The sequence below is a fragment of the Littorina saxatilis genome, linkage group LG12 (genome assembly GCF_037325665.1).
Source record: "Littorina saxatilis isolate snail1 linkage group LG12, US_GU_Lsax_2.0, whole genome shotgun sequence".
Lineage (NCBI taxonomy): Eukaryota > Metazoa > Mollusca > Gastropoda > Littorinimorpha > Littorinidae > Littorina > Littorina saxatilis.
In genome coordinates this window covers 55762538-55784237 of record NC_090256.1, presented here as the reverse complement: position 1 = coordinate 55784237, position 21700 = coordinate 55762538, and the positions used below count along the sequence as shown (strand labels likewise).

General features: G+C 42.8%; 2 protein-coding genes across 2 annotated transcripts in view; one reads left to right on the top strand and one right to left on the bottom strand.

The window, feature by feature from the left end:
• Window positions 1-418: 418 nt before the first annotated feature.
• On the bottom strand, window positions 419-17799 carry LOC138982315 (synaptobrevin homolog YKT6-like). Its single transcript, XM_070355576.1, has 9 exons — window positions 17562-17799; window positions 14796-14919; window positions 13452-13534; window positions 12851-12951; window positions 12274-12332; window positions 5244-5289; window positions 4738-4803; window positions 4235-4336; window positions 419-3781 (listed from the first exon to the last, which is right to left on the bottom strand). Exons 2-9 carry the CDS (start codon window positions 14900-14902, stop codon window positions 3746-3748), a joined length of 600 nt encoding a protein of 199 aa, XP_070211677.1. The 5' UTR covers window positions 14903-14919; window positions 17562-17799; the 3' UTR covers window positions 419-3745.
• Window positions 17800-17957: 158 nt separating this feature from the next.
• The window catches only part of LOC138982313 (WW domain-binding protein 1-like), a 38717-nt gene continuing 34974 nt past the window's right edge, over window positions 17958-21700 (top strand). Inside the window, exons 1-3 of the mRNA XM_070355575.1 lie at window positions 17958-18110; window positions 19021-19117; window positions 20311-20502. Of these exons, the coding sequence (XP_070211676.1) occupies window positions 18048-18110; window positions 19021-19117; window positions 20311-20502 (352 nt within the window). The 5' untranslated portion in view covers window positions 17958-18047. The remainder of the gene's footprint in view (window positions 18111-19020; window positions 19118-20310; window positions 20503-21700) is intronic.

Genomic DNA, 21700 nt, shown 5'->3' with positions numbered 1-21700 from the left:
GAAACAGAATCCGTTAGTCGCCTCTTACGACATGCTGGGGAGCATCGGGTAAATTCTTCCCACTAACCCGCGGGGGGGATCAAAGTCAAGCAGTGTATGGATAGTCACAACATCATACATATACCCTATCATATTTCAATACAGAGGAAGCCCCCTTTCAAGAAAAAAAAAAAAAATTCTGATCATACCATCTGTACATACTACATGTACCTCCAATTTAAGACTCCCTCCCTTAACTCCAACATAGAGGTATATTACACAGTTAAAAAGAAGAAAAAAGACCAATGAAGAAGGATGCTCACCGCCTATTTACAAGAAAAAATTAAAAAAAATAAAGGAAAAAAAAAAAAAGGAAAGAAAAAAGAGAAGAAAACAAGGAGGTAAAAAAACAAGAAGAGCAAACGCTCGATCGAGTCACTTTCGCAGTTCTGAATATTATATGAGGCATCAGATGGACAGGAAGAAATTGCTATTCACAACACAATGAGTCTCGTTCACATAAAATTTGAGCCCGGTCACTTTTATAGTTTCCGAGAAAAGCCCAACGTTAAGTTGTGTGTTGCCGAACAGAAAAGGCTAGTTATCTCCCTTGTTTTTCTGATAACGTTCGTAAAAGGCTACAGATGTAAATACTTTGATGTAAAGAATAATCCTACAAAGTTTCAATCACATCCGATGAACTTTGTCAAAGATATAAAATGTCTAATTTTTCCTTTGACGCTGACCTGTGACCTTGAAAAAGGTCAAAGGTCAACGAAACCATCGTTAAAGTGTAGAGGTCATTGGAGGTCACGACTAAACAAAATATGAGCCCGATCGCTTTGATAGTTTCCGAGAAAAGTCCAACGTTAAGGTGGTGTCTACGGACGGCCGGCCGGACGGCCGACCGGACGGCCGGCCGGACAGACTAACACTGACCGATTACATAGAGTCACTTTTTCTCAAGTGACTCAAAAATGAAAAAAAGACTCCCTCCCTTTTAAAGACCTCATTTTCTCAGACTGTTGGATGTCTTGAAAGGGGGGGTTTGACTGTACACACACACATGAGCAATTATTTTCTTAAAACGACACTCTCACAGGAAAATGTTACTTTACCATACTAGTGTGGGCTATTAACAGAAAAAACGAAAACAGAACAGTGCATTTTTTTGGTTAACTGTCTATGCATGTTACACAGATTACCACACCCCATAAATGAATATTCAAGGCAACTAAACAATACTTTTTTTTTTACTCAAACAGAAATTATATAAATGGTAAATTAAAAATACAAGAAAACTCACTCTGCACAGCCGGGGAGGGAGCTGGCAAGTGTGTTAAATGATTAACCCACTCTCATTGAACTATCTTGATCACATTGACAATCTCTCTCTCTCTCACACACAGGGCGGGGACGTAGCTCAGTTGGTAGCGCGCTGGCTTTGTAGCCAGTTGGTCGCTATCAGCGTGGGTTCGATCCCCACGTTCGGCGAGAGATTTATTTCTCGGAGTCAACTTTGTGCAGACTCTCTTCGGTGTCCGCACGAAAAAGATCCCACGTTCACAGCAAAAGTCTCAGGGCTTGGAAAACACGAAGACACGCATGCATCATCTCTCGTCTCTGATTATCATGATCGTATTTCGATACTTTGACGAGACAAACCCAATGCTGGTGTGTCGAAGAAGACAGCCACAGCGGGCTTGTTCGAATCAAAGTATCACACCATATCTTCAGCGTATTACCAATACCTGTCCCAATATAGACCAGTTGGTCTAAGAGGACGTTAAACCCTAATAGTCAAGTCAGTCTCACACACACACACACACACACATACACACACACACACTGGTCCACAACTTTAAAACTTCATATCTGCACAAAACCGCTCAGCTACAATAAATGCACAGTCACAACTACAAGCACTACTGTACACAAACATTGCAACAACATTATTCATGGCCAGTCAATGAGACATCATCTCTACTCTGTACAGCATACATAAACGACACAAAATAGCGTAAAATTACATCAGTGATGAGACCGGTACCTACCTAACAAAGAATGGTGATTTTTTAAATCTCAACTAATACAGTGGGTTTAAAAAAACCAAAAAACATTCAAAAGACATCTGGCGAAAAGAAACATATTTAACGACAAGAACCAATCGTGAAGGAATGAATAAAGGTCAAACAAAAGAAAGGAATCTGAAAGTATAAACGGGGTCGTCAACCAAACAAGTAAACTGACCACCTGAAATATCTGTGGTGGCTGGTCAATTTATAATGTCACATGTGTCACACATCTTCATAATACTGACGCTAACGACAGCCAAAGCTCCGTTCAGAGTTATAACAACAGATCTACAAACTGACCACCTAAACCACAAATCCTAGCATAGGATATAAATACGGTACAATGGAACCCCCTGTTAAGATCATAACCTCTGTAAAATTAGCCCCATTTTAAGATTCACTCCATATTAAGACCGGATTTTCGGAGCTCTTAAAATGGGGGTTCCATTTATAACTGAATTGCACGTTCTCATTTCTCCACAATGAAGCAAAATCACGATTTAAATTAAATCATACTAACCTAGCTACAAGCTGTATGTGTTTCAAGATGAGCATATCATTTCTGTTTACCGCAGCTGAAAAGCACGGTGGGCCTGAACACAGTTTATACAGTGGAACCCCCCTTTTAACCCACTCAAGACTCCACATCAGATCTTCTGTAATAGTGTGTGAGAATGTTCGGCCATTTTACCATCTGATCTTCTGATAATTTTGGATGTCTCAAAAGAGGGGTGTCACTGTACTGACGATCGACAAGTGGAACAATCCATGTTGGTGAAATAAATCATTCATTTTCAATTTTCAGCACTGTCATTTCTATTCAAACACTCAATACTTCCGTACAAACAGAAAGCTATTTCATTATATCTAGGGTGAATTTATCACACGAGCACAAACTGAAGAGATATATTTGAAGAACTCTACCATGACAGTCAAAAGTGCCAATGCAAAACAGGTTAAACCAGTTACAGATTCTGAGAAACACATTTTTTTTGAGGATTTAGGGGTAACAGGAAAGCAATGTAAGCAGACACTAAACATTACTGTTTCATTTTATAAAACAAATGACCATTTCTCCCCACAATTTCAATAGATGCAAAAGTACAACTGAATGATTTTCATTTTGGAAACACTGACTTAGGTGCTATCAGACTAAAAACTTGAAAAATAATTGTTCTTCGGAAAGAAGACCACTTTTTGTTGTGCTTACTCATATGAAATAACAGCACTGAAAGTTGTTTTCACACACTACTCTAAATAAATAAATAAATGTTTCTACTACCTCTCGTTTTATCCACATCAGTTAATGGAAAGATAGTATGAAGCATCCAACAAGGGGGCGGGGGTCTATAAAACTAAATGTGCCAAACGACCACTTTGAAAATACTCCCAAAACACACACAGCCCCACAGTACGATGAATAGGTTAATCCGCGATACCTTGTCACGGCTGAACTAACTTCTCACAAGCACCATGCAGTCAAACGTTGTCAGCCGAATTTGAAATTCACTTTTCAGAGGGTTGCAGACTTGTCAACCAACCATCACAATCATCACTCTGCAGGCTGACAGAGTTATCAGGCTGTCAGACTGGAGTGATCCCCCTTCATGGCAGATAGTGTCAGGTTAAAGTTAGTGGACGTAGAACAGCATTAGCGTGGAATAGTAGAGTTGACCTTGACGTCTGCAGCTTCATAGAATGATGCAGCACTGGTTGGTCTTTTTGGCCTGAAATGTTATCGCAAAATTAAGCACAACAGTCAAATTAATGAATGCATCGAAAGTACTGAAATTTAGTAAAACCAAATCAAACCAGGCTGACCTAAGACACCCTTTTAAGGATTAAGGTAAACTACAGGCAGAAAAAAAGATTCTCTGAAATATTGTATTGCTACATTGCAAGTTCACTTCAGCCAAGAGTTCTTTCCTGTCTAAATGTTGAAATTACATGTAATTCTTGTCTTACCTACGCTTGGTTTCAGCAAACTTCTGACTATGAGAAAGCTGGTTGCCTTCTTCAACAGTGTTTGGTATTTCTTTCTACAAGAAGAATATCACCTCTGCTAACCTAATTTTATTTGAATGTGACCTAAAAAAGTTCACCCAGGTTATGGCACATCTTCGGATTCTAATCAATATGAACAGTCAATTTCTTTGTGCCAGAAAGTAGTGATGTCCTACCGTTTTGTAGAAAGCTTTGGACTGCATGCTGAGGCCTTCAGACTTGTCGACCAAATCGTCCAACTTCTCTCCTCTCTGCAACACTGCCTCTATCGTGTTGTGCTGCAACAGAAACCATTCTCAACATCATTACATGTGCCATCAAGCATTTCCCCTTTTCTACAGGGCACCAATTTACAGCAGGGTTTGCTGTCATAAATATTCTTGGTACCTCTACCCTCTATTGAAGACCTTCTTCTCCATTTTGGTCTGCAGGTAAAATCAATATTACAGGGACAACATTATTTCAAATTGCCCAAAAGTTTGCTGCCATTTCAGCAACTTTTAAAAACTATTTTCATGGTAGGAAAAGGTGGCGCCAGGGCCTGTTGAAAACAAACTTTTAACGGCCACTTTGATAAATTTACACAAGAAAATAAATTATAGCAACGTCTCCGCATTATCATGAAGTGACCAAGACACATTTGCTCATTCATCACTATTCATCAGTATTTATTACTTACCAGAATAATTTTTGTTTCATCCAGCTCCGACTGAATCTTTGTCATAGCATCTGCTTCCTTGGGATTCTTCACACAACAAGAAGAACAATTTAGAATTAAAGTAAATGTATTCATTACCAGGGAGAGAAACTGATATGAAGAAGTCACAGTACAGTATTTTGATGTACAGGCTATTATGCTCTCTGCGTGTACAGCAGCTTTCCGCCGTTGACAGCCTGATGACATCAGAATAAATGGTATGAAATTATTGCACTCTTTAACGGCCCCTAACCCCACCATCCACCCACCCAAACTCCTCCGCCAAAGTCATACTATATATATACAGATGTAAAAGAAAATAAAAACTACATGCAGAGTCACACGGCAACAGCTCAACGCCTTAATCAGGCAAATTATGTACTGATACCACTCCCCATGCTAACTCTCTATCTACCTACCTCACCTCTCCACCTCTCTTTCTATCTCTCTCTCTCACACACACACACACATACAATCTTATTACATACCTGGTATTTCTGCAGATAATCTTGCAACTGAGGAAAATTGACATCGCTGAAAAAATAAGACATACACATATTCAAATTTTATATTCGAAAATTTTAGTGGTAAATTTTCATTTGATTAATATACTTACCCAACTCACATATAGGAATTTACTTCAGTCTAGTGCTAGAACGCTGCATCGCATCACCTTGGTAACAAGGGAGGCAACTCTAAAAAAAGAGCTACCTTGACCCATAAACAGGACAAAGTCACGTGACTTCCTGACCTTGCCGCCATATTGTAATCATTCGCACGAAGGCGCAGAAAAACTTCCCTCTTTTTTTAGAACAACCCCACTAGCGGGGAAGGTGGGAGGGAATTAACTATGTGAGTGGGTAAGTATATTAATCAAATGAAAATTTACTACTAAAATTTTCGATTAAATTACATATCTTAACCCAACTCACATATAGCAGATTGCTAATAAAGGTGGTGGGAAAAAAACCCACTCACTTCAAACAGCAGGCAAGACTTGGCCCGCCGCTACCAGGGCTGGCAGGGAATTACTGCCGTCCTGTCGCGTACTGGCAACATCCCGCAGGTAGAAGTTGATAAAGATGTCCTGCGATCTCCAGTATGCAGCATTGAGGACTTCCGCCAGCCTTCCTGAGCGAAGAACTGCCAGCGAAGAGGCCCATGCCCTGGCTTCATGTGTTCTTGCAGAAGTCAGAGGAAGGACAGCATGTCCAACCCCCTCCTGTCTGTGCCACCATGCGTACGCTTGCTTAATCAGCATAGCAATCCATCTAGCCAAGGTTACCCGAGACACGTCCTTACTCCTTATCGTGTTCATGGAGATAAAGAGCAATTTTTGATGGGCGCTGTGCGAGCCAAATAACTGTTGAGAGCCCTAACTGGACAGTTAACCAGGTCCGGGTCTCCTGGAGCAAGAACCCGACTTAAGGGAGGGATCTGAACGATGGGGGAGGCTAGACCAGGCTTTTGATTCTTAGCCAGAAATTCCGGTCTGAATCTTAAAGTAAGTGAACCATCGCTTTCAAGAGAAATGTCTTTAGACAGACCTGAAAGGGCATGCACCTCACTGCCTCTACGGGCAGTAGCTAACAACACCAAAAACAAAGCTTTGCGAGTCAAGTTAGCTAAACTTGCCGACTGCAAAGGCTCAAAATCCTGTGAGGCAAGAAATTTAAGAACCAAAAACAGATCCCAAGAGGGTAAAGGAGACTTTGACCTCGAGGAACCTATAGCTGCGCCCTTGAGGACGCTAGCAATGACACCGCCTAGGTTAATGCAATGTACTAACTGTTTCAACGTAGACGAGATAGCAGATCGCCGAACACGCAAGGAAGAAGGAGATATGCCCTGAGCAGCCAACCAAGAAAGGTGATTGGCAACCTGCATGGATCGGGGAGAACAAGGGCGGATCAATTCACTTTGGAGGGGGGGGTTACAAAATGACTGCGAAGATACAAGTTGACGGCGCCAAAGGCGCCTAAGCCTCTAGGGGGGTCCGGGGGCATGCCCCCCCGGAAATTTTTTTTATCCAAAGAAGCAAAATAGAGCTATCTGGTGCATCCTGAGCCAATAAATTACCTCTTTTTTTTGGGGGGTGGGGGGGGGTTACGTAACCCGTGTAACCCCCCCCCCCCCCCAGATCCGCCCTTGGAGAAGTAGGATTAACACCATTCCGGGAACACCACTTTACCCAAGCTGACCAGTGGGAGGAATATACCGAGCCAGTGGAAACTTTGTGGGCTTTCTGTACAAATTCTAATGTGGAATCTGAGGCGCCTGAGCGACGCAGAGCGACCCTAACAGTATCCACGCGTGAAGCCTCAGCGATTGGGGGTTCTCGTGATGTACTCCCGATCTTGGCTGAACCAGTTCTCCCTTTTTGACGTCTAGAGGAATGGGAGGATCGTCCGCGAGACGAAGAAGATCGGGAAACCATTGTTGGCTGGGCCACCAAGGGGCTACCAACACCAGGTAAGGCTGTTCTGTCTCCGCCTTCCTCAGAACCTTGCTCACGAGTTTGAAAGGCAGGAACGCATAGGCCATCAGACCCGGCCAGTCTATCTCCAGTGCGTTCACCTTCCAGGCTTCTGGATCCGGAAACAGAGAGACAAAGACCGGCAGCCTGCGAGAAAATCTGGTCGCAAACAAGTCGACCATGGGTTTCTCGACACGTAACCACAGACACTGAAGCGCTTGGTGAGTCAGAGTCCACTCTGTGTGTATGACACTGGATGAGCGGCTGAGCGAGTCCGCTAAGACATTGAGACTGCCTGGGAGGTATTTTGCCGACAACCAAATGCGATGCTGACTGCACCAGATCAGAATCTGACAGGCCTTGACAGACAGAGTGAGAGACCGAGATCCGCCCTGCCGGTTGATGTACGCCGCTACAGTAGTGTTGTCTGTGCGTACCCAAACATGTTTGTCCGTGACCAGCGACAGAAAAGACTGGAGACCCAGAAAAACAGCCTCCAGCTCCAGCACATTGATGTGCCAGCTGCTTTGTGTCATGTTCCACAGACCTGAAGCAGTGTGAACAGAGAGGTGAGCACCCCAGCCCTCCATGGACGCATCTGTAAACAGATCTGTGTCCGGTGGAGGAAGAGAGATTGGGACTCCCTGTGAAATCCAGGGGAGTAGCCACTGCCTCGTCGTGTGTAGAAACCACCCTTCCAACAAGACTGCTGTCTGCCAGCCTTGAAGAGAAGGCTTCCACACCGAACTCAGAGCCGCCTGAAATGGTCGTTTATGTACCCTGCCTAGGGGCACAAGGGAAGCCATAGATTCCATCTGACCGAGCAGGGAAGCTAGAACGCGCACAGGCGCTTTCTTCCTCAGGGTCAGAGATCTCACCAGGTCCTGAAGCTTGTCCACCCTTCTCTGAGAAGGGCGGACCGACCAATCGACTGTGTTCAAAGTCATGCCGAGATACGTAAACACCTGTGAAGGCGTGAGTTCTGACTTCACCAGGTTTACTGAAAATCCCAGGTCCAGAGCTTGACTGAGGACCAACTGGGTATGGGCTCTGCAAGCCTCCAAATCCTGATTGAGGATGAGCCAATCGTCTAGATAAGCCTGTAAACGCACCCCTTTTTGCCTGACGCACGACCATTGTGAAGATCCACGGGCCAAGAGATAACCCGAACGGGAGAGCTACGAATTGAAAAACCTGTTCTCCCCACAGAAATCTCAGCCACTTCCTGTCCGCAGGGTGAATGAGTATGTGAAAATAAGCGTCTGTCAAATCTATTGACGTCACCCAGTCTCCCTGTCTGAGTGCGTCTCTTACCGATGCCGGAGTCTCCATTGTAAACTTTACCACTCTTAGGTATATTTGTTCAGAGGAGACAAGTCCAAGACTGGGCGCCAAGCGCCTGAGGCTTTTGGGACCACAAAAATTCTGCCGTAGAAGCCTGGGGAATTGCGGTCCAACACCTCCTCTATTGCCTCCTTCTTCAGAAGAGAAGTGATCTCGCCCTGAATGGCCAATTGAGCTTCCTGTTTTCTGGGAAACTGAAAAGAGGGGGGTACTCTCGTTAACGGAGCCTTGCCGTCCAACCAGAGTAGCCTGAACCCCGAACGCACGATGCCCCCAATCCACTGGCTGTTTACCGACTGCAACCAGCCTAGCAGGGCCCGGGAGGGGCCGCCCGCCACCAAAGGGGTGGGGGCTGTGGGAACGAGTGGTTCGGGGGAGCATCATTGGGGGTGGGGCTTGCGCCCCGACCCACGAGATTTCCTGAACGACGGACCCTTCTTCGGATAAGGGGCACCACCACCCCTGCCCCGAGAAGAAGAGACTTGTCGCTGCGCCTTGCCCCTATTTGACGAAGAGGTCCGAGACTTAGGAGGACCCTGACTTTTGTTCTGGTGGGAAAGACCGTGGTGAGCAATCTGTGCTATGGCCATGTCTCTTGCGTCCTGCGTCTCCTTACGGAGAGCATCAAAGGACGGCTGCCCCAGCAGAGAACCCTCAACAAAAGGAGAAGACTTCAGAGACTCAATGGTAACTTTGTCTTGAATCCTAGAACCCGTGAGGAACGCAGACCTGTGAGCGTGAACGGAATGAGCGTAAAGGCGCGCTGACAAACTCATTTGTTCAGAAGACACCTTAGCCAAAGTGGCTAACAGAGTCGTGACATCCTTAACCACAGCATCGTCACGAAACTGAAAAGGGTCAAGAGACGAAGCGATCTATCTAGAAAGAGATCTTTGCAACGTCTCCGACAGAGAGGAAAGCTCCGACAAACGCCTGCCCGTTTCCTCCAGAGACAAGAGGGCGTACTCCGTATAAGGAACGACACTGTCCCTGCTATAGCCATCTTGCCGAAGAGCTGCTAGTTCCGGAGTGACCGGAAGCGTAGCGCGCGGCAAGGCAAACGACTCAATGAGGTTAACTGGGTTGGCCGGAAGTCCAAATCTCTTCGCCGTACCATGAGGCAATGGCGTGGAGAGGCTTGCAGAAGCGAGCCAAGGCTGTGCTGAATCCGGGGCCTGACTGTGTGCCGTCAACAGAGGAACTGTGCGAGCACTACCAGATTGCCCACCAGACAGCACTCTGGACAACTCGTAAGCCACAGAGGGAGACTCTCGGAAACGGAACTGCTGTTTCACGTCTTTCTCTGAGTGGAAATCTCCCAAGGCGGAAGGAGGTGGGGAAGACAAACCTGTCAGTGTTGCCACACCTTCCTCAAAATACCGTGAGGCAACTTCCGCTGCGAAACCCAACGCTATCGGAAGCTTAGACGGTACACGGAAGTTGGTGTCTTCATCATCATGAGCGGAAGCACCGAATTCCGAATGTTAGTCCCGCACTTCCATGCAACCCGGAAGTACACTACCGCCGTGGCTGTGATAGCCAGGCGAAGCGTCAACCGGAACGGAAGACACCCGAAAGGATTTTATACCCAAGCGGTGCCCCCCTAGGGACTGCTTCCTGCCCCCCGGGCGGAAGAGGGGAATGCTGTGACGATCTGGCCTCGTACAATGCGAAGGCTGCCGACGGTAGCAAATCCCCTGTTCGATCCAAGACCGAACGCGTATCTGGGCTCCTACCCTGTACCAGCCTACCGCGCGAGCGGAACGGCGTAGCCAGGGGATCGGAACTTTCACTCCTTGCCCGGCCATCGGGTGGAGCTACTTCCTCCAGGATATGCCCTTCACGTTGGCCGGAGAACCCAGCTACTGACGAAGGATAAGTACCTTGAACATAGTCAGGCCGAACACCAGCCGAGGCCTGAGTACGCAGAAGAGAGACTCCGTCGCCCGCATCGAATGCACATCGGCCGACGTCACTGTAGCCGAGGGTATCGCCGACACCCAGAGGCAAAGACAAAAATTCTGCCCCAGTCGACGAAAGCTCTGCTGAAAGGGAGGAAACCTGAGCGCTCAAAGAGCGGAGAATAGCGGAAACATCTTGTTTATCACTGACAGAGCTAGAACCGGAAGCAACCGGTACAGATTCTGAAGGCAGAATAGGCATGGAGGGAGATTTAGGCATGTCAATCTTAACATCAAAAGAATGTTTGGACGAAGGGTCTAACACCTTCACAACAGCTTGACTAGAAGAGCCCTTCGACTTACGAGAAGGCTTCTTAACAGGAGAAGGCTCCCCACTTGCTTAGAACTTTTTTCTTACCGCTATCCGACATGGCGGACGAAAGCGTGTAAAAATGTTCTAAGTGCAGAACCGACCTAAGTCAAGCAAAAACGACAAAAATATGCAAAAATGCTCACCCCAAACACAAAGTAAGAGAAGAGGAGGAAAAGTCAGACGAAAGGCTGAAAAGCCTAAGCGAAGCAAAACACGTCCGTAGCCACGGAGCGCTGAGTAGAGAATGATTACAATATGGGGCAAGGTCAGGAAGTCACGTGACTTTGTCCTGTTTATGGGTCAAGGTAGCTTTTTTTTTAGAGTTGCCTCCCTTGTTACCAAGGTGATGCGATGCAGCGTTCTAGCACTAGACTGAAGTAAATTGCTATATGTGAGTTGGGTTAAGATATGTAATTTAATATAACCATAAGCTCATGAAAACATGGGCTTATTTGTAGCTATCATTAGTGTGTGTAGACCTGTCAATACCTGCCTTTTGTGTGCACCATCCAGTTTGTGCATGTGTGTGTGCACTCACAAACATGTACAATCCACTAAATGAGTTCAAGCAAAACAAAAGGTTAAATCAAACAAACTACGTTAAAGGTGTATAAAGGGAAAAAAACTGAATCTCTTATCAACCCAAAAGCTAAAAGTATAAAGTCAGGGATTGTGATTATGTCACCACACCAGGAATACCTTAAAATTAGTCTTTCAGCACTTGGTTATGCAAATTGAAACAGCTGTGTTTGGGTTGTGTTTAGACACTGGGATGTCTCCTTACCCACACTCTTTGTTTTGATGTTTTTCTTACTCTTTGCCAAAATTATTTTCACGTGCCATTGCTAGTGGTACAGATTTGAACTTGCCCAAAGAGTTACTGAGTTCAGTCTGGGGTTCGAATTGATGACACCAGTGCCACATGCGAAAAATGCCTTAGAATTTGAGTTTGAACATGCTATTATTCAAATCGAAATACGTTTGGGCGGTCTTTCGAGACAGCGTGTTTGTTTATGCTATGTAATGCGTTTTAGCCCTGTACAGCATAGAATGAGTGTATGCTCGCTGACTTCCAGAATTCAACGGTTTTCATTTGTCTAGGTGAATGGGTTCCCACCAGTACTGAATAAAAATGTACAACGAATGGAGGTTGAGACTATTTCACACAGGAGTGTCTGAGACAACAGTTCATCAAACAACATTCAATTAACTAAGTAGGATAGTAATGAACCACTTTTGAGCTAATTACTGCCAGTGTCTAAATTAGCACGGCGAATGTCCCCTTAACTTTTAAAGGTCCAATTCGCCAGAAAACACTCCTAAAATTGCTCCTTAGATATTACACCTTTAATGGAAGCACAGTATAACTTTAATCATGCTACTGTTCAAATGTAGAAACAGAGAGGAAACATTTATTATCCAACCTTTCTTTTAAGATAGCCCACTGTGGACTTGAGTACTTTGCTGTAAACTCATCAAGAACCTGAAACAGAATTCGAGAACATTCATCTTTATTACAGAAAATCATGCACACCCTTTGACAAAAAGGATAATATTACAGCCGTGTAAATTAGACAAATGATGTACGGAATCTATGATAATTATTTACAGACAAAACCAGTAGCCACATTGTCACAGGCACCAATAGACCAAAATATATTTTTTTTATCAGATTTCAGTCCAGTTTTTCATGTTTGTATCACTGTGTCAACCTGGTTCAAATGCTCTGCATGTATGTTGATCTAGTACAGAGCAATTGTGAGGCATATTAAAGCACATCACAAGACTGCTGTATCTAGTTCGGCAAACATGTATGCACGCGCATGCTACACAATCTGGATGGAATTTAAAATGGAACGCTGGTTGTGTGGAGCTTCACACTCATATTTCCATCACGCCTTTTAGTTCAGGCAGTCACAAACAAAATGCACAGCCCATATATAAAGCTGAGAGTGGTCAATGAGGTTAATCACAAAAATAAAGAATATGATGTCTGTGCACCTTGTTGAGGAGTGTGTGTGCCACCCTTTGCTGGTACTCATGGTCACCAATCAACACAGCCCCTAGACCATCACGTCGCACGTACACGTGGCAAATGTACTCTGAAATAAAGCATATATATATGAATATGAAGGATTAAATATTTAATTTCAGGATGAAACGTCCAGTTTGTATCTGTTTATGTCAAGCCAAGAGCTCAGGTTTGTACAAAGAATGAAGTTTAAACATTACAATGTACCAACATCTAGTATTTCATACTGCAAGGAAAACAACAAATCTTGCCATAAGGCAGCCATGCATGTGTAGCTAATCATAAACATCAATATACGGCAGAACAAACTTGCGGTGTTACTGTTATGCTTCAGAAGTGACAGGTCCTGTACCAGCAAACATCAAGCACTTCACGGGGTCACTGGTTGTTATTGTAAATGTTATACACCAAGAAATAATCAATACTGATGATCAGGCTGTGTACACACAAAAATTGCTGAACAGTAAACTGTAACACTAAATAAAAGAAGTGATACAAGCACTCTTTCTTTTTCTTCCTTGATAACCTTTTTTTCATTAAAATATGTAATTTTCTGTCTTAATGGCTTACCTTGTTCCTTTACAGATGCCCTTGAACACAAAGCTGTTCTCTCCACCAGGATCTTGCTGGTAAAATCCATGAACTCTCGTATACTGAAAAAGTCAAGTAAGGCCACAAAAAAAAAAAATAGGTGTGGTTACGGTAACATAGCCAAAACAAATAGGGTAGGAAGGTAGGCAATCACTTTTTTTTTTTAAACTTTTTTTTCTAGTGTGTACAAATTAAACCTACTTGACAGGGAAATAAGTGTGCGACTCGGGCGCTTTCGCTTTCATTGCGTTTTCTGCACTCGTTTTCTTGTGTGTGTTTTTTTTTGTGACAAATGTAATAAAAAGTTATAGGGTCGGCCCCTAAAAATAGGGTAGGTCGGGTTACCGTAACCACACCTATTTTTTTTTTTAGGCCTAAGGATACTGATAAGTTTGTGTGTGTGACTGTGTGCTCTTCAGTTACACTTACAGCTGATACAAAATGGTCTAAAAACTACGAAAAGCAGCAGGTGTCTTGCTCCCCTTACTCATTGTAGGCAGTGTTGTAAATAAATTAACAATGATTGATAAGCATTTAATGGAAGCACTTGGTTCACAGATAGACAGTTTGTGTGTGACTTCCAGGACATGTGAGCAACAAAGTAACCATATATGTTTCTCAGATCTCAAAATAGCACTCTGCCACATTAGTTCAAGATTCTACACTTGACACAGAAAACTTGTATATGTTGTGCCGAATTCACGAAATTGCCAAATTAGCAGAATTGACAACTTTTTGCCCATTTCGCGTAGTCAGCAAAACGCTGCCCATTACACGAAATCGGCAGCTTTTTTGACAAAAACGCGTTAAGTCCTCTAAAAGTAAAAATTGTCAATTTCATAAAAGCGGCAGCCAGTCCGTTACTTTTTGTATGACGAGAACATTGCATTAACATTCTTCGCCTCCTTATTGTGGTGTTTATGGTCTGTGTCGAGCATAACTCCGAAAATACACGAAAACCACACTTTTTGCTACAACTAGCCATAATGTACTGATTACATTGCAATATTTATCCAGTCTAGCTTCTGGCTGTCCAGGTGTGATGATATCCAAGGCATTTTAGAACTTTAAAACCAAAACGTGGCTGCCAATTGTGCAAACTGGGCAAGTTTTAGAGGCCTTTACACATTTTCGGCAAAACACTTCTGATTTGTGTAACGGGCAGCGTTTTGCCGATTATGCGAAACAGGCAAAAATGTTGACGATTCCGCGAATTCTGCAATTCCGTGAATTCGGCAGACATATATATATTTATCATTAGTTTATTATCAATTTATCAACTACATCAATTTATTATCTTGTTCTTTCAGACATCTAAATTACCTTCCCCTCTGGAAGTAGCCGAAGGAGGAAAGTTCATGTGCTGCCTTCAGCTGGTTGACCTTTCCATCAGAGCCTTTGTAGGCAACGGTTAGGGCGAAGAGCCTCATAATGGTGCAAAGGTTGTCTGCACAGACACAATGCAATCAGGTCAACAATAATCTACAATGCAATCGTTATTCACACAAAATAAAATGGTAATCATCTCTGTTTATCTATATATAGATTGACCTCAAAAGCGAGAATGCACAAGAATTACGTCATGACATGAGCAAGGGAGGTCATCCTGTGTGTCTCTGCAGCTTACATTCCAATGTGGAATTTTGAAAGCACCGAGCACTCTGGAGAAAAAGGAAGAGGTGGGGGGGAGGGGTTTAGAAATAGATCTAGAAATAACTCTTCACAGACAGCCTAATGGGAAGTCAAACACTTTCGGAACCGATTGCAACACTGATCAAGAATAACCCTAGAGTAGGAAAAGTTAACAATCTAAAAAGGATTGAGAACTCACCGAAGTGCGTTTAAGGGCATTCTCAAAGAGTGCTGAACCTTAAAAGGTCTGTTTTTTGTTCAGCCAAGACTGCTACCAGTTGTGAGCAAAGAAGCTCTCATCAAGGCAGACTCTTAGCATAAATCGGAGAAGAATTCTCAAACTTCTATGCAAAAGAGAAAACCACATTTCTGCGGTAGGCTCTCTGCATAGAAGAGAATCTTCATTTGATTAGTAAGAAAATAATTTTGAAGTATCAGCAGCTGCTCTTAGTTGTTGAAGCAACAAAATAGAAATTTAGAATGAGAGCGCTGCTGGTAAAAGTGCCAAAATGTGCACTCTATTGTTTGTTAGTGTTACTTTTGAAGAAAAGTTAAAAATAGATTGACGTCAAGAGCGAGAATATGGAAGAATTACGTCGTGAGCGAGGGAGGTCATCGTTCACTCTGTGTGTCTCTGCCGCTCACAATCCTACGTGGAATTTTGAAATTTTGAGGATGATCTCCCTTGTTCATTCTAACTCTCTCTCTCTATATATATATATATGAGACAATGACAAAAGGTGACGTTTTCATGTCAGTATGTCCCAAATGACATCACCAGTACATTTTTCATTCTATCTAATCTGTTTTCGTTCTATTTTTTCTAATAACATGCGTTAACAATTGATTGCCAACTGGAATGGAAGAGCACAAAAAGTGTAACTTGATATGTAGTTTCTCTAGAGGGAAAAACATCTTCCACTTTCATGTCAGTGTGTCCCATGCAACATACATTTGCCAAACAGCTATGTGTAAGTAGATTATTTGTTAGTGGTATAGAAAATACTGATCAACAATCAAAGTCAGTTTTCACATTCATGTTCTACCTATTTCTTATTTGTTTATTCTTTTGGCAATGGTGAAATGTCAGCAATCGTGTGTCATTCGGGACAGTAGACATGACACCTGACCTTTTGTCACTGTCTCATATATCTATACAGTATATACGACTAGTGTCTGTCTGTCTGTTCGCGATGCACGGCCAAAGTTCTCGGTGGATCTTTTTCAAATTTGGACACCGTATTCAGCTACACCCCGGACACAACCTCATCGATGAGATATTTCAACACGTGCTCTCAGCGCGCAGCGCTGTGCGCGCTGAACCGATTTTGGTTTTTTTGGTCTGGATCCACTACCAGTAACTCTTCCTTATCTTCTCCAGTGTTTTCAGCAACGATTATCTCCCTTCCTCCGTGTGGCGTCAATCCATATTCCCGTTACTACGTTACTATTTTTAGAAGGTCACTGCACGTTACTATTTTTAGAAGGTCTCCAGTGTTTTGCGCGTTTATCTCCTTTCCTTCGTACGCCGGCTTTACCGGCAAAGCCGGGTCCCAGGCGCAGCCTGGTATTCGGCTCTACTTCTTCCCGGCGAAGCCGGTACCCGGCGAAGCGGGTAATCATCTAGTATATATATATATATATATTTCATTCATTAAGTTGTTAATTTATTTCATTGTTTATTACTACAGTCGAACCTGTTTATGACGACCACCCAAGGGACCGACCAAGTGGTCTATATACTTATAGGCGGGTGGTCGCTACTGAAAGATGACTTATTACATCAAACACTTGTCAGGGATTCGTTTAGGTGGTCCTTACTAAAAGGAAAGTGGTCACTAGGGCAGGTTCAACTGTACTTGTTATTATTTTTCAAACCAGTTGTACATGTACCATCTAATCTCTGTGCCACATTCTGTTCTCTCCATCTCACTCTCTGTACAGTAGCCTACTGATGAAATGATGTTATGTCCTCACTGCAGAGCCATTAGAGGCATGTGAAATGGGGCTAGTCCAAGTACCATTACCAAGGTGAAGCAATGAAGCATAGTGCTGTAAGTTGTAACTTTGTATCATTGTTAGCTTGTTTTTAATTTAAGTGTGTATTTTTTATATCAACAATTTTGGACATTGAATATATATATTCAAACTCCTGGCCTCTGGTCTAAAGCGACTGCCCTGACATTTACCATCACACGATAAACAGATCTATTCTACTTTGCTACTGCTAGCATTTGTGTTGGTGCCGAAAAAAATCAATGTCAACTTCGGTGGACAAACAGAACATGGAATTGGAAGTGACCAGTACTGTTGTTGCGTGTCACTCAGTCACTGGCATAATGTGAAGACGGAAAAGAAGCGGTTTTAGCAAACTCATATAATAAAGAGAGAGAGAGAGAGAGAGAGAGAGAGAGAGAGAGAGAGAGAGAGCACGAGAGAGAGAGAGGGCAGTCTTGCCTTGAACTGAAGTTGAACTATTGAAGGATCAGAAAGATCTGTCACAGACTGGTTAATCCAGAAGACCAAAACACCAGTTCAAGCTTTCACACAATATATTAACTATGATCGTTACGTCAGCATGAGCAAATCACCAAACTAAGACTTGAGTCACTGGTCGAGACGACAATGACAAGCTGGAGAAAATCTAATTTTTCTGCCAGGCTGGACAGTCAAAGGATCTGACGTCATAGGGTTGTTCGTGCGGAGCTAGGAAGGGAATTCCTTATTTTGTTTTCGTACAACGGGAAACAATGGCATAACAATATAATCGTTTGACAAAATGTTGCAGTTCAATACTCTCGTAAAACATAACTAATATTATTTCAGACATAAGGCGCAGCTGTTGTCTCACTTGCTTTATGTTGTCATTCTATTTTTACTCTGCGAGGTCACTTCCTTTCTGATTGACCCGGAAAAAGGTATTCCCCAAGAAATGACTGCAAGATGGATGTGTTGGGTGTGTCATTTGTTGTGTTTGGGGTTTTCTGTCTGGTTGATGTATCCAAGGTGAGTTCACCCGTTTCCACAGAAAGCACAAATGCTGATGTTATCATTCTGACCACGAGTTTGGGGACCGTAGAGTTATTTATCAAGATAAGTCTTTGTAACAGTTTTGATGTTTGTGAATGTGATGATTTTACTTAAAAAAATTAAAATTCGGTAAACTGACGGAAGATTATTTTCATCTAGTCTTAAAATACGAAAATATAAACTGCTGCGCATGCTTATTTACGCGTTAACACAAGCGAACGGAGGGAAAGTTTCACACACACACACACACACACACACACACACTAACACACACACACACACACACATACACTCACGGCACACACACACACACACACTTCTTATTATTAACTATTAGTATTACTATTAATTTGTCACTGTATTACACTTAATTTGTCACTGTATTACACACAGGTATTATTTGTTTGTCCTCTACCTTGATTGTCTTTCTGTTCAAAGGCTGATACTAGTGATATAGGGTCATTATTAAGTTGTGTAAGTGATCGTCTTCTTTGGTCTATTATATATAATAATAATAATAATAATAATAATAATAATGGACATTTATTAATCGCCCCTTCTCACAAGAGCTCACGGCGATTTACATATTAATTTCTGCCGTGTGAGATGGAATTTCAATTATTATATAAATATAATGAAACATGATTAAACAAAACCCACCTTTTTGTTCCATTAAAATTAGAGTCTGTCAGGATGAATACAATAGAACCCCCCGTCTAAGAAACAATCTGAGAAAATCAGTTCTTAAAATTAATAAAAAGGAGGGAGTCTTAAAATTAGGGTAAATGTACAGAGGTTATGAATATAAACAGGAAGTTTGAGAAAACGGGGTGTTGAAAGGGGGGGTTCCACTGAATTAAACTGTTGAATGCACTGTTGCATGCAGGGTCAGGAGCAGTGCAACGGGGAGCTGTGGTGTGACCAGGGACACTGCTGTGGGAGTGACGGCACCCACTGCTGTACCTACTACTATGAACTATGGTGTAAGTCATGTCATTTCATTTCATTATTTATCCACCCACTGCTGCACCTATACTACTATGAACTATGGTGTAAGTCATGTGTCATTTCATTTTATCCTTTATCCACCCACTGCTGCACCTATACTACTATGAATTAACTATGGTGTAATTCGACATGTGTCATTTCATTTTATCCTTTATCCACCCACTGCTGTACCTACTACTATGAACTATGGTGTAAGTCATGTCATTTAATTATAAACTTCATCCACCCATTGCTGGAGAATAAAGGCCCTCTAAATATTCCTAGCTTTTGCAAGCTCTCGCAACCTTTGAAGCATAGCAAAGTATGTGGGACGGATTTTTGTACCGTGAGCTAGGTGCGAAGACTCAATTGTACTCGGCTCTCGCGACATTCGAAGGAAGAGTTTGTCAGATTCCGAAAAGGTCTATTTGGATTGCTTCCTTCCAGTCGAAAGGTTAGGTCTTGCTACCCAGGAGTGTGTGTGTGTGTTTAGGTCTAACTTGCCACTTACTGGCACGGTTGGCCTAGTGGTAAGGCGTCCGCCCCGTGATCGGGAGGTCGTGGGTTCGAACCCCGGCCGGGTCATACCTAAGACTTTAAAATTGGCAATCTAGTGGCTGCTCCGCCTGGCGTCTGGCATTATGGGGTTAGTGCTAGGACTGGTTGATCCGGTGTCAGAATAATGTGACTGGGTGAGACATGAAGCCTGTGCTGCGACTTCTGTCTTGTGTGTGGCGCACGTTATATGTCAAAGCAGCACCGCCCTGATATGGCCCTTCGTGGTCGGCTGGGCGTTAACCAAACAAACAAAAAACACAAAAAAACTTGCCACTTGCGTTTCTGGCAGAATGAAGAAGATCTTTTACATGCCAGGGAGGTGACTGTTTTAACATGTTTGTGTACACATTAAATGTGTGTGACTGTACTTGCACGTACGTGTGTGAGTGAGTGTTTTTGTGTGTGTGGTTGTGTGCATGCGTACATGTGTGCATAAGAGAAAGGACCTAGTACCTGAAAGGGGGTGGCTGGGGTATTAGTGGTGTCTGAAGACCTAATATTCCACAGCTCGGCCTGTAGGGTTATAAGTGAAAGTAAATCTCGGTTTGTGTTCACAAATTTGAACACAAGCTTCTTTACATTTAAAAAAAGCGTGCATTTTCAGGAATTTGACTCTGTTAATACTCCACAGGGTTCTGGATGATTTGGGGGCTGATCATCATGCTGTCGTGTTGCTGTCTGTACCAGCAGCATCGTCTGAAGAAGAGACAGCGACGGGCCCTCAGGGCGTTACGCTCAGGTCTTCATGAGGGAAGCTTTGTAGGATTGCCTGTGATTGCAGCTGACAGACAGACCCCTATCTCTGCCCCTGACCCTTACAGAGGTATGTTGTGTGTGAGTCACTGAATGTTAGTGAGTGCTTGGTGTGAGAAGAATGTTGTTCTCACACTCAGATACTTTTCTTATTTCAGATCAAATCAAATCAAATTCACTTTATTATCTCAATGAGTCAATCTGAGAAATTACATTAGTGGCGCATAAACATGAAGACAAGCAGACGACTAAAACATAACATTAAAATAAATGCACGATTCTTATATAATTCTTGTCTCTGCCGTTTGCCTGAATGGGTGACCATGTTATTAAAAGGTATGTGTAATTTGTGTCGCTCTTGGTATCGACACTTGTATAACAGCGTAAGAAAAGACAAGTCGCGCAAGGCGAAATTACAACATTTAGTCAAGCTGTCGAACTAACAGAATGAAACTGAATTCACTGCATTTTTACAGCAAGAGCGTATACTCGTAGCATCGTCAGACCACCGCTCGATGCACAGGCAGTAAAATTGACAAGAAGAGCGGGGTAGTAGTTGCGCTGAGGAGGATAGCACGCTTTTCTTTATCTCTATTCTTTTTAACTTTCTGAGTGTGTTTTTAATCCAAACATATCACATCTATATGTTTTCGGAATCAGGAACCCACAAGGAATAAGATGAAATTGTTTTTAAATCGATTTCGGAAATTTTATTGTAATAATAATTTTTATATTTTTTAATTTTCAGAGCTTGTTTTTAATCCGAATATAACATATTTATATGTTTTTGGAATCAGAAAATGATGAAGAATAAGATAAACGTAAATTTGGATCGTTTTAGAATTTTTTTTTTTTTAACAATTTTCAGATTTTTAATGACCAAAGTCATTAATTAATTTTTAAGCCACCAAGCTGAAATGCAATACCGAAGTCCGGCCTTCGTCGAAGATTGCTGGGCCAAAATTTCAATCAATTTGATTGAAAAATGAGGGTGTGACAGTGCCGCCTCAACTTTTACAAAAAGCCGGATATGACGTCATCAAATGTATTTATCGAAAAAAAGAAAAAAAAGTCCGGGGATATCATTCCCAGGAACTCTCATGTCAAATTTCATAAAGATCGGTCCAGTAGTTTGGTCTGAATCGCTCTACACACACACACAGACAGACACACAGACAGACAGACACACACACACACACACACACACACGCACACATACACCACAACCCTCGTCTCGATTCCCCCCTCTACGTTAAAACATAATTTAG